Genomic DNA, 19,323 nt, shown 5'->3' with positions numbered 1-19,323 from the left:
CACCACAGTCTACTGTAAACATAGACTCAAAACCGACTCAGCTCCCTGAGGTAGGGGAATGAGTGGTCTTATCTGAGGATGTCAGTCAGGGTGAACAAATGCGTAGTGCCCCTCGCATGGCCTCACCTCCTTCGCCCTGGAAGTTAGGGAGTGTGGGGATGAGGACCTGGTGGAGGAACAGTGGGTTGCTGTTCATCTTGATCGCCCCAGAGAGGAGCCCCCCAAAGTAGTAGATATACCTGAGAGAGAGGGGGGTGGGGGGTTAGTAAGCCTACATCACTTAAGACAACAAATAAAAAGATGGGGCTTGCTTGTTGGTTAGTGATACAGACAAAATGTCTGTAGATAGTCCTTACCTGTTTTGGGACGGTTGGAGGGAGGACGAGACTTTATCCTCACAGAACTTCCTCATGGCCAGTGTGCTAAGGGCCTGGTCTGCCCTTCTCAAACACAGAAACACAGAATTAAACCGACACAATGCACAAGAAGAATACATACTTCATAGCGAGAATTATACAACATTTACATAACATTCCCATTATGGGCTTAAGACCAGGCTCTCTAAGAGCCAGAAGTACATGAATGCAGCAGGCTTGAGCCAAAGAACAAACCAGTTTCCATTACTACAGCCTTAAACCATGCTCAGCATGGAAACTGTGGCTTTGGATGCAGGACAGGACACTTACCCTGCAGAGATCTTGCTGTAGTGCATGTAGGCTGCAATAATCACTCCTGTCTTGCCCTTGTTGCCCTGGAAGAGGAAGATCCGTGCCATCAGGACATAAAGTACCAACTGTTTTTAGCCTAAGGCTTGAGGCATTAAACTGATTATTACTGTTGTAAAGGTACGGACGTCACTACCCTTTATAAGAACATTCTGACCACCAACTTCACAGCGATTTCAACACTTCACAGTGAAAAGATACAAAGATGAGATTACATATTGCCCTTAAATATATCAAAGAGCTTCTGTAAATTGAATGCAAGTCATCTGGGTAAACCCAGCATTCTGTTTTTTTGTGTTTTCTTTAAAAGCCCCTAAAACAACAAAACAGCCGTTTAAAACCCAGTCAAAAGCAGGCCGAACCCTGACCTTGCAGTGCAAGACTACCACATGCTGAGGGTCGGAGGTCAGCCAGGTCTCCATGGCCTTACACATGGCACAGATCTTGTCCAGGGGAGGGGCATGGAGGTCAGGCCAGCCGAAGTCATGGACCTGGATGTCATGGGAAAATAGTGAGGAAGATGGAAAAAGTATGTTAATATAATAAGTCACAGAAAGTGGAACTGATACAGAATTGATACAGAAAATAAAAAATGTTACACCTTTGGATTCATTCGGGTGATGTCATGGCGTCGTTCAGAGAGATTGAAGAGCTGAAAGCAAAATTCATATTCGAGATTAATGATGTGTGTACTCAAGCTACACATATAAAAGCACATATTAGTATTTAATATTTTATTAAGATCCCCATTAGCTGCTGCCAAGCATCCGCTACTCTTCATGGGGTCCAAACAGGAACAAAACAACACATCACAACAAAACAATAGTCTACAACATAAATAAAACAATACATCACACAAGACATTGTGCACTATACAAGTTTACACTGCTCCACCATTACACATCCACAATATAAAATGTACAATATTACAACAATTCAATATTAAAATTTGTGTGTGTGTGTGTGTTTGTGTATCTCTTCACAGGCTGTGTTGTGCCGTGAGGTGTTGTTTTATCTGTTTTATTTATCTGAATTTACTGCTAGCTTGAGTTACCTGATGTAGTCATGGCTCTATGTAGCACTGTGCGTTTCCCAGCCTCAGTTCTGGACTGTGAAGAGAACCCTGTTGGCATGTCTTGTGGGGTATGTATGGGTGTCTGAGCTGTGTTAGCTGTTTGAACAGACAGTTCGGTGCTTTCAATACGTCAATACCTCTCACGAAGACAAGAAGTGATGCAGTCAATCTCTCCTCTACTTTGAGCCAGGAGAGATTGACATGCATGTTCATGATATTAGCCCTCCGTGTACATTTAAGGGCCAGTTGTGCTGCTCTGTTCTGGGCCAACTGTAATTAGCCTATGTCCTTCTTTACAGCACTTGACCATATAACTGGGCAGTAGTCCAGGTAGGATAAAACTAGGGCCAGTAGGACTTGTTTGGTTGATTGTGATGCCAAGAAAGCAAAGCAGCGCTTTATCACTGACAAACCTCTCCCCATTTTAGCAACCGTTGCATCAACATGTTTTGACCATGTCAGTTTACAGTATAGGGTTAAACCAAGCAGTTTAGTCTCCTCAACGTGTCAATTGCCACATTTTTAATAACAGTATTTAGATGAGGTTTACGGTTTAGCGAGTGATTTGTCCCAAATACAATGCTTTTAGTTTTTGATATATTTAGGACTAACTTATTACCAGCCACTTGTTCTAAAACTGACTGCAGCTCTTTGTTAAGGGTTGCAGTGATTTCACTTGCTGTGGTAGCTGATGTGTATAACGTTGAGTCATCAGCATGCATACAGTTGACACACAGGCTTTACTCAAGGCTAGAAAACAGTAAAGGACCAAGACAGCTGCCTTGAGGTATACCACACTCTACCTGGTTTACGTTAGAAAGGATTCCATTAAAGAAAACCCTCTGTGTTCTATTAGACTGGTCCAAGATATGGCAGAGGATGTAAAGCCATAACACATGTATTTTCAGCATCAGATTATGATTGATAATGTCAAAAGCTGCACTGAAGTCGAACAAAACAGCTCCCACAATCTTCTTATTATCAATTTCTTTCCACCAATCATCAGTCATTTATGTCAGTGCTGTACATGTTGAGTGCCCTTCCCTATAAGCATGCTGGAAGTCTGTTGTTAATTTGTTTACTGTGAAATAGCATTGTATCTGGTCAAACACCATTTTTTCCGAAAGTTCACTAAGAGTCGGTAGCAGGCTGATTGGTCGGGTGTTTGATTCAGTAAAGGGTGCTTTGCTATTCTTGGGTAGTGGAATGACTTTTGCTTCCCTCCAGGCCTGAGAGCACACAATTTCCTGTAGACTTAGATTGAAGAGATTGCAAATAGGAGTGGAGATATAGTCCGCTACTATCCTCAGTAATTTTCCATCGTCAGTACCAGGTGGTTTGTCATTATTGATAGACAGCAATAATTTTTTCACCTTTTCCACACTCACTACAGAATTCAAAATTACATTGCTTGTCTTTCATTATTTGGTCAGTTATGCTTGGATATGAATGTTCAGAGTTTTTTGTTGGCATGTCATGCTTAAGTGTTCTAATCTTGCCAATTAAAAAGTAATTAAAGTTGTTGGCAGTATCAGAAGGTTTTGTGATATTCAGTGGATGGAGCCGAGTTTGCCTTTTTGCCCAAAATGTAATTTAAGGTACTCCAAAGTTTTTTTTTCTATCATCCTTTTTATCATGTATCTTTGTTTTGTAGTACAGTTTCTTCTTCTTTTTGTTTAGTTAAGTCACATGATTTCTCAATTTACAATAGGTTTACCAATCGGCTGAGCTGCCAGACTTACTTGCCATTTCCTTTTGCCTCTTCCCTCTCAACCATACAGTTTTTGAATACCTCACCAATCCACAGGGATTTAGCTGTTTGAACAGTCCGTTTCTTAATGGGTGCATGCTTATCAGTAACTGGAAGGAACAATTTCATAAATGTGTCAAGTGCGGCGTCTGGTTGCTCCTCATTACACAAAACAGACCAGCAAATATTTTTTAAATCTTCAACATAGGAATCACTAGAAACCTTTTGTATGATCTCTTATACACTATTTTAGACCCTTTTTTGTTGTTGTTGATATGGCCACTATATTATGATCACTACAGCCAATGGGTGTGGATACTGCTTGTAGCCTCTTCACTCTGGGAGAACTGTACACTACACATATCTCCCATCACAGCATCCCATACCTCAAAAAACATATTTACCAGCCCTCTAGTTTACCTATTTCCGATTAACTTTTTCCGTCACCAAAGGCAAATCTATTATCCGGAATGCCTTACCAGTCGTTTCGGGCTATACAATGTTTAAAAACAGACGTAACATTTTTTTTCCCGAAGCTCATTCCCTAGTCCCCAATTTCCGTAATGGTTGCCAAGCGAGATTACCGCGTGATCCAAGATGGCAGCGCACCTTTAGGGAGATATGGTGTGAATTCGGCTAACTCTGTAAAAGTTTTATTTAAACGTTTATTTTCCCACATTGTATAGTCCGAAACAACTGGTAAGGCATTCCAGATTTGCTTTCGGTGACGGAAATAATAAACCAGAAGGCTGGTAAATATGTTTTCGGGGTACGGAATTTAGCCTTCAGCGACAGGAGATCAATGTGTAACGTTACAGGTCTCTCGGAGCGAAGAGGCTACAGCATTAGTAAAGATATGATCAATACACGTGGATGATTTCGTTCCTGTGCTGTTTGTAAATACCCTGATAGGTTGACTGACAACCTGAACCAGATTGCAGGCGCTGGTTACAGTTTGAAGCTTCTTCTTGATTGAACAGCTTGATGAAAACCAGTCAATATTTAGGTCAGAAAATATATCTCTCATTTTACACGTAATCCAAAAACTGACTATTAGGACTCAGTGGTCTATAGCGACTTCCCACAAGGATAGGCTTTAGGTGAGGTGGGTGAATCTGTAGCCATATATACTTCAAAAGCATTTGACATGAGATCCTCTCTATCCACTCGCCAACCAGTCGATCTGCAAATATTTATGTAAAAAGGCCAACGATAAAGCCTTGCATTCCTATTTATCTATTTGTTTTGCGCTATTTGGTGGTAGCTGCACTTGATTCAGCTGCCCTGCACTCCGGGTAGTCGAAGTGCTCCCATTTTGAACCATTCGATGTGTCTGAATGTACAAACTCCCCCTACCCAGCAGGCAAAGACAGCAAATCAAGTGCACCTATAGGCCTACCGCTGGCCAATCAGATAGCTCAGATCACTGTGTCTGCAGCTTCCATGAACTCACAGCGAAGTTGATAGTCGACTACCGTGTGCGATACATTTTTTTTTTAAACCATGACAAGAGAGAGGCTGTCAATGAATACATCAAAGAGCTGCTGTTTTTATGAGTGAGTTAATGTATCGATAGACTTGCGTTGTTATTAATGGCTTGTGTCTATCTAACATCGAGGAGTATTTAACATTCTCTGGTCATACGAGTAACAACATGAATTGGTGCATGAGTCTCTCTCTCTCTCTCTAGGAGAATATGTGTGTGATGTTAGACAAGGTCTCTGATGCTAACAGAGAAATGTATTTTCTGGGTGACCTGAACATTGACTGGTTATCATCTAGTTGTCCTCTCAAGAGGAAGCTTCTTACTGTGGCTAATGCCTGTAACATGAACCATGTTATCACTCAGCCAACTAGTGTATTCCAATAGTGTTGGATCTGTGACATCCTCTTGTATTGATCATATCTTCACTAATGCTGCAGTACTTTGCTCCAAAGCAATATCAGTTCCCATTGGCTGTAGTGATCATAAGATTGTGGCAATAACAAGGAAAGCCAAAGTACCAAAGCAGGGCCTAAAGTTATTCATAAGAGATCATACAAAATGTTTTCTCAGAACGTTTGTCGAAGATGTTGGTCTGATGTGTATAAGGAGGTGAATCCAGATGCAGCACTTTGAGTTTTTGCACAATTATTCTTGCAAATTGTTGACAAACATTCACCTGTTAGAAACTATCTGTGAAAACTGTTAGAGCCCCGTGCTAAATTACTAAAATGCAATGTAAATGTAAAAAGGAAAGTTATTTCAATTTATTTTCGCCCTAAATAATTTTGTATCGGGTCTGTTGAAAAGTATTTGGTATTTTGAAAATACATTGGACTGTAGTTTAGGCCAGTGAAATACAGATGACAAACACGAAAAAGTAACAGAAATACTGCCCATCTCTGTGTGTATTGAATATACAATATTGAAAGAGAAGAATTGCTGTTTTGAATTTGGTCAAGTTTGTGTGGAAGAGGTGGAAAAACAATTGTCATCCATCAATAATGATAAGCCACCAGCTAAAATTACTATGTATGTTGACGATTGCACACTCTACACATCAGCACCTACACCTAGTGAGCTCACTGAAACTCTTAGCAAGGAGTTACAGTCAGTGTCAGAATGGGTAATTAACAATAAACTGGTCTGAAATACAGTGCATTCGGGAAGTATTCAGTGCACTCATCAATCTAGATACAATACCCCATAATGACAAAGTGAAAACAGGTTTTTAGACATTTTAGCAAATTTATTTAAAAAAACAAACAGAAATACCTTATTTACATAAGCATTCAGACCCTTTGCTATGAGACTCAAAACTGAGCTCATGGCATACTGTTTCCATTGATCATCCTTAAGATGTTTCTACAACTTTATTGGAGTCCACCTGTGGTAAATTCAATTGATCGGACATGATTTGGAAAGGCACACATCTGTATATATGAGGTCCCACAGTTAAACAGTGCATGTCAGAGCAAAAACCAAGCCATGAGGTAGTAAGAATTGTCCGTAAAGCTCAGAGACAGGATTGTGTCGAGGCACAGATCTAGGGAAGGGTACCAAAACATTTCTGCAGCATTGCAGGTCCCCAAGAACACAGTGGCCTCCATCATTCTTAAATGGAAGAAGTTTGGAACCACCAAGACTCTTCCTAGAGCTGGCCGCCCAGCCAAACTGAGCAATCGGGGGAGAAGGGCCACTCCTCAGTAAAATGCACATGACAGCCCATTTGCCAAAAGGCACCTGAAGGACTCTCTGACCATGAGAAATAAGATTTTCTGGTCTGATAAAACCAAGATTGTACCCTTTGTCCTGAATGCCAAGCGTCACGTTTGGAGGAAACCTGGCACTATCCCTACGATAAAGCATGGTGGTGGCAGCATCATGCTATGGGGATGTTTTTCAGCGGCAGGGAATGGGAGACTAATCAGGATAAAGGGAAAGATGAACGGAGCAAAGTACAGAGAGCCTTGATGAAAACCTGCTCCAGAGTGCTCAGGACCTCAGACTGGGGTGACGGTTCACCTTCCAACAGGACAACGACCCTAAGCACACAGCCAAGACAACGCAGAGGTGGCTTCGGGACAAGTCTCAGAATGTCCTTGAGTGACCCTGCCAGAGCCCGGACTTGAACCCGATCGAACATCTCTGGAGAGACCTGAAAATAGCTGTACAGCGACGCTCCCCATTCAACCTGACAGAGCTTGAGAGGATCTGCAGAGAAGAATGGGAGAAACTCTCCAAATACAGGTTTGCCAAGCTTGTAGCGTCATACCCAAGAAGACTCAAGTCTGTAATCGCAGCCAAAGGTGCTTCAATAAAGTACTGAGTATAGGGTCTGAATACTTATGTAAATATTTATTTAAGTTTCTGTTATATAAACAGTTGAAGTCGGAAGTTTACATACACCTTAGCCAAATACGTTTAAACTCAGTTTTTCACAATTCCTGACATTTAATCCTAGTAAGAATTCCCTGTCTAAGGTCAGTTAGGATCACCACTTTATTTTAAGAATGTGAAATGTCTGAATAATAGTAGAGAGAATTATTTCTTTCAGCTTTTATTTCTTTCATCACATTCCCAGTGGGTCAGAAGTTTACATACACTCAATTAGTATTTGGTAGCATTGCCTTTAAATTGTTTAACTTGGGTCGAACATTTCAGGTAGCCTTCCACAAGCTTCCCACAATAAGTTGGGTGAATTTTGGCCCATTCCTCCTGACAGAGCTGGTGTAACTGAGTCAGGTTTGTAGACCCTCTTGCTCGCACACACTTTTTCAGTTCTGCCAACAAATTTTCTATAGGATTGAGGTCAGGGCTTGTGATGGCCACTCCAATACCTTGACTTTGTTGTCCTTAAGCCATTTTTCCAGAACTTTGGAAGTATGCTTGGGGTCATTGTCCATTTGGAAGACCCATTTGCGACCAAGCATTAACTTCCTGACGGATGTCTTGAGATGTTGCGTCAATATATCCACATAATTTTCCTGCTTCATGATGCCATCTATTTTGTGAAGTGTACCAGTCCCTCCTGCAGCAAAGAACCCACACAGCATGATGCTGCCACCCCCGTGCATCACGGTTGGGATGGTGTTCTTCGGCTTGCAAGCCTCCCCCTTTTTCCTCCAAACATAACAATGGAAAATTGTTATGGCCAAACAGTTCTATTTATGTTTCATCATCCCAGAGGACATTTATCCAAAAAGTACAACGGCCAAACAGTTCTATTTATGTTTCATCAGACCAGAGGACATTTCTCCAAAAAGTACAATCTTTGTCCCCATGTGCAGTTGCAAACCGTAGTCTGGCTTTTTTTATGGCGGTTTTGGAGCAGTGGCTTCTTCCTTCTTCAGGTTATGTCAATATAGGACTCGTTTTACTGTGGATATAGATACTTTTGTACCTGTTTCCTCCAGCATCTTCACAAGGTCCTTTGCTGTTGTTCTGGGATTGATTTGCACTTTTCGCACCAAAGTATGTTCATCTCTAGTTGACAGAACACGTCTCCTTCCTGAGTGGTAAGACAGCTGCGTGGACCCATGGTGTTTATACTTGCGTACTATTGTTTGTACAGATGAATGTGGTACCTTCAGGCGTTTGGAAATTGCTCCCAAGGATGAACCAGACTTATGGAGGTCTACAATTTTTTCTGAGGTCTTGGCAGATTTCTTTAGATTTTCCCATGATGTCAAGCAAAGAGGCACTGAGCTTGAAGGTAGGCCTTGAACTACATCCACAGGTACACCTCCAATTGACTCAAATGATGTCAATTAGCCTATCAGAAGCTTCTAAAGCCATGGCATCATTTTCAGGAATTTTCCAAGCTGTTTAAAGGCACAGTCAACTTAGTGTATGTAAACTTCTGACCCACTGGAATTGTGATACAGTGAAATAATCTGTCTGTAAACAATTGTTGGAAAAATGACTTGTGTCATGCACAAAGTAGATGTCCTAACCGACTTGCCAGAACTATAGTTTGTTAACAAGAAATTTGTGGAGTGGTTGAAAAACGTGTTTTAATGACTCCAACCGAAGTGTATGTAAACTTCCGACTTCAACTGTACATTTGCAAAAATGTCTAAAACCTGTTTTTGCTTTGCCATTATGGGGTATTGGGTATTGATGAGTGGAATTTTTTTTATTTTCATCCATTTTAGAATAAGGCTGTAAAGTAACAAAATGTGGAAAAAGTCAAGGGGTCTGAATACCTCCCGAATGCACTGTATTAACATTCTGATAGTATATCATTTTTAAATGGTCCGAGAAGAACAACAATGGTAGGGCCATTCAAGAATAACCAATATGCAGTGATAATGTATTGAGCCTACTGCACAAACCTCATTGCTACAGCACTGTTTTTAATAGGTTAATGTTGCATAGGCTTACGACTTTTAAGTCATGTTAAAAAAATAATAATTCTGCCTCCATTTTGATTCAGAAAGTGATCTCGGCTCAGAAAAGGTTTGTGACCACTTCTTTACAGGAATATGATTCTGAATACATAAAGCAACACCTCCCCCATTGGCATTCCTGTCTCTTTTATGGATGTTACAACCATGTATTTCTGCCACTGTATCATCAAAGGAATTATCTAAATGACTTTCTGAGATAGCCAGTATATGAATGTTATCTGATGTTAGTAAGTTATCGATTTCATGAACCTTGTTTCTCAGGCTACATATGTTCATGTGGGCTATTTTTTAACCTTTTTCTTGGTTGCTTTTCTGGGTGACTATGAAAGCACATATGAAAGCATCACTGAGTGTATGGCTACGTTCCAAAATCCATACCAGCCTACCACTTATAATACATGCCCAACACAATCCTTCATTTGGAGTGGTATGATAGTAGTGTAGATATTTGAACCCAGCCCATGTCGACAGCGGCAGGATATAATGTACTCACCAGGAACTTGTCCTGGTGCTTGGACCTGAGCATGGCGGTCACCTCCTTGAGGTTGAGACGGTAGCGCTGCTCGTCCAGCAGAGGGGGGAAGAACACGGAGATGATCCTCTCGGTGATGTAGGTAAGGTCAAAGTCATAGTGGCCCTCCATGACTCTTTCCATCACACGGTCCACACTGAAACTCCTGACCAGAGGAAAATCGCAAGGGGTTATGCAGTGGTCTACAGATTGATGTTGTGTTACTCCATTGACCTCTAAAACAGAAACACTGAAACCTTTCATTTGCAGGCCTCCCTTACATTAATTCAGCATTTCCCAAACTTGGGGTCGCGACCCCATGTGGCGTTGCCTGATTTGAAAATGGGGTCGAGAGAAAAACAGGAGGAAGTGTAGTTGGATAATGAGAGAAGTTGTAGAATGACAGGAATAAAAAGAGGGAATGAAGGAGGAGTGACAAAAAGGAAGAGACTGGGAAAGAGAAGAAGAGAATGAAGAGGAGGAGATAGGAGTCAGTGTGAAATCCTCCTCTTAATCATCCAGTACCTCCCCTTTTCATCATCCTCCTCTTCCTCCTTCTCCTCCTCCAGAGAGAGAGACATGTTAAATAATGAATTTAATGAGGTTATCATAGGGAGCTGTGTTACCTGGGGAGGGTGGTCCTCTGTTTGGTGTAAGTCAGAGACTTTGTGGAACCCTGAAGACAGAGAGAAATTAAATTAGAACCATTTCTCACACTCATGAGAAGAACAGCATGAACATTCATTTGTGGAGGGGAAGTGAGAAAAGTGTGTCTGGAAAAGTCTTCTCACCAGGTGTTGGACGTGTCGGGATGGAGCTGTCCCTCTGCGCTGCTGTAGACAACAAGGGGAGATATATGGTGATTCAACAAACAGGCTTCCTTCCTGAAGGCCCACCTATACTACTTATTGTAGCAACCTGACTTCTAGACAACACTCTCATCCAAGAACAAACCAAGCCCACTCTACTAGCCAAGGAAAAGAGGGGCATCTGCCATTTTCCAACAGCACTGCAGATTTATGGATGGTTACAGCTTGTTGTTTATATCATAAAGTGAAGGAATGAAGGACTATTTAAAGAGTGAGAGACAGAGGGGTCTACTTACCAGATCAGATGGGGGAGCTGGGATGCATGCTGTGGTCACCTGAAACAGAACAACAGACCATTTTTCCAACGAGAAACATGATCGAAACCAAAACAGACAGTCAAACATACACATTACACGTTTTGAGGCTGTCCGCTTAGTCTCGTTTTCCGCTGTCTGTTTTTTTTTCTTCTTGTATTTTTCTCCAGGAAAGAGGGAAGGGAGTGGTGAGGCTGGCGAGGCCGGGGAAGATGGGCCAGAGGAAATGCTCCCTCAGACAGACGGAGAGATAAAGAAAGAGAGAAAAACACATCTAAGCCAGATACGAGAGCCCTGTCATCCCATGAAGACATGATTACAGTAGAAATACCAGGACAAGTGAAGTATGGTATGCAAGTCCCAACATTCTCTGGGGGTGCTTGGTGGGACGGTCTGAGAAAAACCAGAGGTTGTATACTTTTGCTTGCTAACCCACTCCATTTTGTGTCACTCACACAATGGCACAGTTGGTAACCAGGGAGCATGTGCACATAGTCATGTTGGTCATGTTCACACTGATTCATGTAAACACAAAGCACTACAAAGTACAACTAATAGCCTGGTTAAAAGCATTTATTAGAAACATTTGCTTTGACAACACTACAGCCTTTGCTGTCTCGTACGCACTCAGGCACGCATGCACACCCACACAATGTAATTTCCCATGTGCAATGGTCTGCAGATCGTGAACCCAGACCTATGTTCCGGAGCAAGCGGAAGGAAGCACTGTAGCAGCAGTGGTAGATTTGAGGTAGGCTTGAGGACCACAGTCATGCTTACGTAATGGCCAAGCACACTGTGGGCCAGAGTATGTCCTAGCATTTCCACTCCCCAACCCTGTTACGCCTGTTTGTTTGGCCACAGGAAAGGGCAAAGGCTTGTATATCTCATTGTGTACAGAGGGAAGTTACAGACCCCTTGGGTGGGAGTATGTTTGTGTTTGAGTGTGTGTGAGCCAGATATAGCTAGTGTGCTTGTGTGCATTTCTAAGAAAATGTGTGGGCCTCAAACCTCTCCTTAGCTATAGGCTAAGCAGGGTGGTGTCAACAGACAATGTGCTGTAATGAGACACATGACTACATCACAGAGCTTGTTTCTGATTGATTACAATAAAGTTCATGGAACCACCACTGCTTTATTCTGTCAAGCAGTGGAACACTTTGTCCCCATGACGGATAATACTTTTGTTCTTTAAGAATCATAGCAGATCTTATCTTGTGTCCTGACTGCCAGTTGCGCTTGTGAAACTGAGACCACATAATTATGAAAACAAGAACAAGGACCATGTTTAAAGGATGTATTATGGTACTGCTGCTAACACAAGAACAACATGGCATTGCATTGCTTGCTGTTTGGGGTTTTAGGCTGGGTTTCTGTATAGCACGTTGTGACATCTGCTGATGTAAAGAGGGCTTTATAAATACATTTGATTGATTGATTGATTGATTGATTGATTGATTGATTGATGGCCAGAAGGTGAACCAGACAGCACACTGTCCACTGTCTTTCTGTCCAACTGTCCCTCTCCTCTGCCTCTAACCAATTCTCTCCGGCCACATCCTCTCTTTCCCTCGTTCTCTTCCAAACTGACTCTCGCTAACGTTTTCTTTCTCCAATAATCCCTCTATCCAGCGTTCTCTCTCCCTCCTCTCTTTTCCCCTCTCACTCTCTGTCAAACTTTCCCTCTCTCCAGCAGCATTCACCCTCTCTCTTTCTCCCGGCCTGCTGCCCTCCCCTCTCAGAGCGAGCGATGGGGCCTGCAGCAGGGGCGCATTACACCAGAACAAACACACCAGATTCCATCTCCTGGGCCAACACTTACGCACGCGCTTCCTGCAAGTGCTCTCCCCCTCCCCTCTCCCTCACTCCTGCTCTCCCTCCATGTACCTCTCCCACTATATCACTCTCCAAACAGGCCCAACTGGTAAGGCTCATGGTGCTAACCCCTCTCTGCCTCTTCTAGATGGGCCACTGGTCCAACCAATGTCCTTGATCCATTAAAGCCAGGGACCATGGCTAATGCACTCTCTGTGAATGCATCTCTTCAGTGCTATGCAAGACTAGCTATGGGAGAGATAACTGATAATGAGGTAGCATTACTGGTATGTTATACGTATGAGTAAGTGAGTGTGTGGGTATAGGGGAGATCCTAGGGTGCATGAGAGAACAAAGGGGTCTGCTTCATGTCCACTGACACCAAAATGTGTTTCTGTAAGTAGAGTACAGGGTAAATAGACTGGAGAACAGGGGAGGAGACAGGGAGGAGTAATGGGGATACGAACATCATGTAAACAATATCATTAGTGAGCAGAACTGGGGCCAATTGGACTTCATCAACTTTGATTCTGCCCCACCCCAATGATAATTCATTCAGCCTTTCTCTGTCAAGTCCGATTCATGTTTTGTCCAAGAGTTGAGTCTCTCAAGAGTCTCTTTTATTCCATCAAGCCCATCACTAAACAGAGTTCGAAAACAGTTTTTGAAAACTGACAATGAGCATGCTAAGGCTGTATGTGTAACCATAGAAACTTCACTGGATTTGTACACTTTGTATCCGCCATAGCTCTGTGGTGACCCTGTTCCAGGGTCACCACAAAACCTCATGACATATCAAAACAGACTGTGGTCTAATAGAGTGGTGATTGAAACCCACATGGCAGGAATTTCTGGTTGTCTAATCACCAGCCCCAACCATCTGGTTCTTCTCAGCTTTCAATTAGCATGGGAGAGAATCACACACAGAAATGGTATTTCTATGACTTCACTGACATGGTATGCACATTCGTAAATATGATTAATACACTGAGTGTACAAACATTAGGAACACCTCAGAACAGCCTCAATTAATCGGGACATGGTGTCGAAAGCCCATGTTGACTCCAATGTTTCCCACAGTTGTGTCAAGTTGGTTGGCTGTTGAGTGTGAAAAACAGCAGTGTTGCAGTTCCTGTCACACTCACTGTCACCTACTACCATACCCTGTTCAAAGGGACTTACATTTTTTTTGTCTTGCCCTCTGAATGGCACACATACACAATCCATGTCTCAATTGTCTCAAAGTATAAAAATCCTCCTTTAACCTGTCTCCTCCCCTTCATCTACACTGATTGAAGTGGATTTAACAAGTGACATCAATAAGGTATCATAGCTTTCACCTGGATTCACCTGTCTAGTCTAGGTCATGGAAAGAGCACACTGAGTGTATTTGTCCTTTGTCTTACTGTCTTTTCAGAGGGCTGGTGATGTCATAGTGCCCAACAGGCATGGGGCTGGTTAGTGTCCCTCAGGCAGTTGTCCATTCTCATAGACCCTCCTGATATAGAATATAGTGAGGTGTGACTAAGGTCAAAGGTTCAAGTCCCAGTGGAGGTACCTGACTGTATATCTCTGCGCTAGGTTTCATTATTCAAACACCCCAACCCCCATTCAATAATTTTTACTACGCTGGCATGAGGAGTAAGAGCAGGAGTAAGCAGAGCTAACGCCCCTTAATCATTGCAAGGTGTGCTGTCTCTGAGAGTCCCTGAAAGTGAATCATGCAAGAAAACTAGCTAACGTTGGGGGTCTCGAATGCCAGGACTGGGATAAACTGCTGTAGGGAATGATCTCTTTATCCATCTGGCTTAAACTCTGTCCATTATATTTGTCTCCCTCTCTCTTTCTTCCTCTCTCTTTCCCTCTTTCCTCCCCTTTCCCGTTCTCTCTTCCTCGCTTCTCTTACTTCCTCTAAGTTCTCCCTCTCTTTACTTTTTCCTTCATTTCCCCCCTCTTTTCTCATCTCTCTTTCTCTCCATCTCTCTCACCAAACAGCTGAGGGTGGATACAGAAAAGATAGGTCAGAGGTCAAATATGTCCCTTTGGTATCTGTAATTACTGTGTGGGACTCCCAGTCATAGAGCCAGAGTCAACAGTGACCACAACAACCCCCCTCCTCTCCTACTCACCCCCCTCCCAAGTGCAAGAAGTATTCAAAGAGCAATGCTGGACAAAAATAAACAGTGGTAAATAAACAGAATCGAAAAAAATCAGCAAAGCGAGATTGTGAGAGATCAACACTGGAAAAAATCCCCTGTGAACCAACCAACATTTTTATATCGTGTCTAAATGGTTTCCTCTGTCCCTGTTCCCTCTGTTGTTTAAAATGGGTTCGTCCTGAACATTCTAGCTAGAGCTAGTCTCTTTTGTTGTCCCACTAATATTGCTGAAATCTGAACAGATACATTCCTCAGATGGCGATGCCTCTTTCTCTTCCTCTCGTTCTAAGAGAAATGTTTTGTGGCAAGGAGTTATTGCCCCATGTACACAGCAACAAACTGACTGTCATGACTCACTATACAGTCTCATTATACAATGTATAGTCAGTTCAATGCATGTATGTATCTACAAATGGCAATAACCTGGATGTAATGACTATTGAATACGGCACCAGACACATTACCATGGTCTGCCCTGTAGTGGAGAAAGTGGAAAGACATTCTTGGGATGATAGGGAGACTATGCAGCCTTCAGCGTTGTGCAGTCAGAACAGAGCAAAACAGTGGCCAATTAGCCTGGCTTATTTCCCCTCGACCAAAGGTCGTCTGGCAGAGTCCCAGACCTGCTAAGCCAACTGTCACGCTTACGGTTTTAACGCTGATCAGCATCACACTGACTCACTCACTCGTCTGCCCACATTCACAACAAGCCACGATATCTACCCCGGCAATTAACATGACTCTGTGATGGGGTGGTGACTCAGAGTCCCTAACGATGATGATGATGAGACACATTCATTCTATTTCTATTCTACACTTCCTGTTGTACATTTCTATATAAACTAACTAAGAGATAAATATATAACAACTGGATTTGAATAAGATTATTTACCAGTGACACATCCCTAGTAATGATTACCAGGAAGATTTTTCCGTTATTCTGAGCTTGGGTCTGACAGGAAATAGAAGATGAGCAGAGAGGATGCCCCCCCCCCCCACACCTTCAACTGATTTCCCGTAAATTACAACCAATATCCAGCTGGGGGGGGTTACTATTCCTCCCGAAATAGCGGAAATGTCTCTTCCTGCCTTATTGGGCCTCATCATGGGCAACATTCCCTGACCCTTAATCCTGGACCCCCTCCCCTACCCCTGGTCCCCCTTCGCTCCCTGTGGACCATATGTTCCACTCCAGCTCACAGATAAGGAGGAACTGTTCTCTCTACAGAGAACAAGCAGAAATAAAACACTGTTTTGGCATATTGATGTATTTTTGATGTGGGATCGCTCATGAAAGACAAGAGATGAGCCAGCTGTAGGTTGTTGACTTCGTGGTTGGATGACTGACCGCAACTCCACAAGACAAGTACAAGAGTAGAAGCCATAGGGAGAAGCACACAGACAATTATTTTTTCTGGTCCCCCTCCTTTCCAGGAAATGCTTTATTCTGGGAAGAAGAGACCAGGGGTTTTTCCCAAGGGAGCATTGACAGGACAGTGAAGTAACTTACGGGACAGTTTGTCACCAGGCTCATGACAACACTTGTCTGTAAAAGGTTGTAAATTCAGTCATAATGAGAGCACGATGGTTCACAGATGGCTAGTGAATTAGGATGTCTCCAGATCCATGGTAGAAACTACGTGACTTAAACTCTTAAATGAGGAACTGAGTTTTTACATACCCTACTCAGACATTTAGGGTTAACGTGAAGATCAGCCAAAGGTCTTGTTCAGAGGTGGAAGTAACAAATTACAAATACTCTTGTTACTGTAATTGAGTTGCTTTTCCGAGTAGTTACTTTTTTAGAATTTTTCAAAGTCAATAACTGTACTTTTACCCTACACTGTAAGTATGTTTTGAAGTATTGTACTCTGCTACCTTTTTAAAACCATCTGTTACAGAGCACAATTGTGTAGGCTATCCATAATAGTAGATTATAATGGCACGGAAAGTTTGCGGAGCCATAAAACTGCTCATGTTGTTTAGTCAGTGACCAATCAAATCAAAAGTCACGCATCACACCAAAACAGGCCAATCAAATCAAACGTTATTTGTCACGTGCCGAATACAAGTGTAGACCTTTCTGTGAAATGCTTACTTACAAGCCCTTAACCAACAGTGCAGTTCAAGAAAGAGTTAAGAAAATATTTACCAAATAAACTCATGTAAAAAATAAAAAGTAACACAAAATAACAACAACGAGACTATATACAGGGGGTACCGGTACCAAGTCAATTTGTGGGGGTACAGGTTAGTCGAGGTAATTTGTACATGGAGGTAGGGGTGAAGTGACTGCATAGATAATAAACAGCGACTAACAGCAGTGTACAAAACAAATGGAGGGGGGAGGGGTGTCAATGTAAATAGTCCGATGGCCATTTGATTAATTGTTCAGGAGTCTTATGGCTTGGAGGTAGAAGCTGTTAAGGAGCCTTTTGGTCCTAGACTTGGTACTCCGGTACCGCTTGCCGTGCAATAGCAAAGAAAACAGTCTTTGACCTGGGTGACTGGAGTCTCTGACAATTTTCTGGGCCTTCCTCTGACACCGCCTGGTATATAGATCCTGGATGGCAGGAACTTTGGCCCCAGTGATGTACTGGGCCGTACGCACTACCCTCTGTAGAGCCTTACGGTCAGATGCTGAGCAGTTGCCATACCAGGCGGTGATGCTACAGGTCAGGATGCTCTCGATGGTGCAGCTTTAGAACTTTTGAGGATCTGGGGACCCATGCCAAATCAAGCTGATTTTGCATGGGTCCCCAGAGGAAAATATATTTTTTTATCAGAGGTGTGTGTGAAAAACAATGGCGACAGAGGAGACTGAGGAGATGAGACAATCCAGACACAGACAGACCCAGTGTTAAAGCCGAGGAGGAAAATCCCTGGCCACATCTCAGTGACCAGTTCTCCTTTAAGCACAAGAGAGGGGAGAGTGTAATCATGCAATGCAAGCTTTGCTTACCCATGATGATGGAGGTGGCTGCTAAGTTAGCTAGCTATCCTTGCAGCTAATTTAGCTAGTTAGCTACATGGCTAACCACCACCCGATGATGATAGCTGTTATTGTGCCTACGTCATTGTCACTACGTGTGGTGGTGGCTAGCTAGCCATGTAAGTTATCTGGGCTAGATAACAACATTAGGCTAATGTCAGCAAGTACTAACTAATATTATCTTACTTAGTCATTACATATTTAGAGAGACCCCACTGGGCAAAAACTGGTTGAATTAACATTGTTTCCATGTCATTTCAACCAAATAATTCAATGTGATGACTGAATCAACATATAAAACTGATTGGATTTGAAAAAAGTAATCAACGTAAGGGAATTCCATCCCATTTTCACCCAACTTTTAACCTAAAGACATTGACATGGTGACCCTTTTTGTTGTTTTCATGTTGAATTTACATTAGCTGACAAGTCAACCAAATATAAATCAAAACTAGATGTTAAACTGACGTCTGTGCCCAGTGGGACCTAGGAATTTTAGATATGTACTTTCTCTGTAGCTAAGTCTCATAGAATGGGTCAAATTGTATTCTTCTTTTAGCTAGCTACTGTACACTACCAAGAAAATGGTAAAAAATGTAATTGTGAGGCTAAATATACTGAACAAAAATATAAATGCAACATGCAACAATTTCAAAGATTTTACTGAGTTACAGTTCATATAAGGAAATCAGTCGAATTAAATTAATTAATTAGGTCCTAATCTATGGATTTCACATGACTGAGAATACAGATATGCATCTGTTGGTCACAGATACCTTAAAAAAAAGGTAGGGGAGTGGATCAGAAAACCGGTCAGTATCTGGTGTGACCACCATTTGCCTCATGCAGCACGACACATCTTCTTAGTATAGAGTTGTTGACTGGGTCTTTTGTCCCACTCCTCTTCAATAATGGCTGTGCGAAGTTTCTGGATATTGGCGGGAACTGGAGCACACTGTCATACACGTCAATCCAGAACATCCCAAACATGCTCAATGGGTGACATGTCTGCTGAGTATGCAGGCCATGGAAGAACTGGGACATTCCAGGAATTGTGTACAGATGCTTGAGACACGGGGCCATGCATTATCATGCTAAAACATGAGGTGATGGCGGTGGATAAATGGATCGACAATGGGCCTCAGGATCTCGTCACGGTATCTCTGTGCATTCAAATTGCCATCGATAAAATGCAATTGTGTTCGTTGTCCGTAGCTTATGCCTGCCCATACTATAACCCCACTGCCACCATGGGGCACTCTGTTCACAACGTTGACA

The 19,323-nt window shown here is 42.5% G+C and overlaps 1 protein-coding gene across 5 annotated transcripts in view; it reads right to left on the bottom strand.

Annotated features, from left to right (window-relative positions):
* The window catches only part of tns2a (tensin 2a), a 55,376-nt gene that overhangs the window by 20,820 nt on the left and 15,233 nt on the right, over positions 1-19,323 (bottom strand). For all 5 annotated transcript variants that reach the window (XM_014135670.3, XM_014135669.3, XM_082960168.1 and 2 more), the window contains exons 4-12: positions 11,062-11,100; positions 10,748-10,789; positions 10,583-10,632; positions 9,939-10,122; positions 1,327-1,377; positions 1,094-1,216; positions 687-751; positions 357-440; positions 127-239 (exon numbers count right to left, since the gene is read on the bottom strand). In XM_014135670.3, coding sequence (XP_013991145.1) covers positions 127-239; positions 357-440; positions 687-751; positions 1,094-1,216; positions 1,327-1,377; positions 9,939-10,122; positions 10,583-10,632; positions 10,748-10,789; positions 11,062-11,100 — 751 coding nt within the window. The remainder of the gene's footprint in view (positions 1-126; positions 240-356; positions 441-686; positions 752-1,093; positions 1,217-1,326; positions 1,378-9,938; positions 10,123-10,582; positions 10,633-10,747; positions 10,790-11,061; positions 11,101-19,323) is intronic.

Source organism: Salmo salar, chromosome 13 (genome assembly GCF_965601325.2).
Source record: "Salmo salar chromosome 13, fSalSal1, whole genome shotgun sequence".
Lineage (NCBI taxonomy): Eukaryota > Metazoa > Chordata > Actinopteri > Salmoniformes > Salmonidae > Salmo > Salmo salar.
This window is presented reverse-complemented; position numbering and strand designations above follow the sequence as displayed.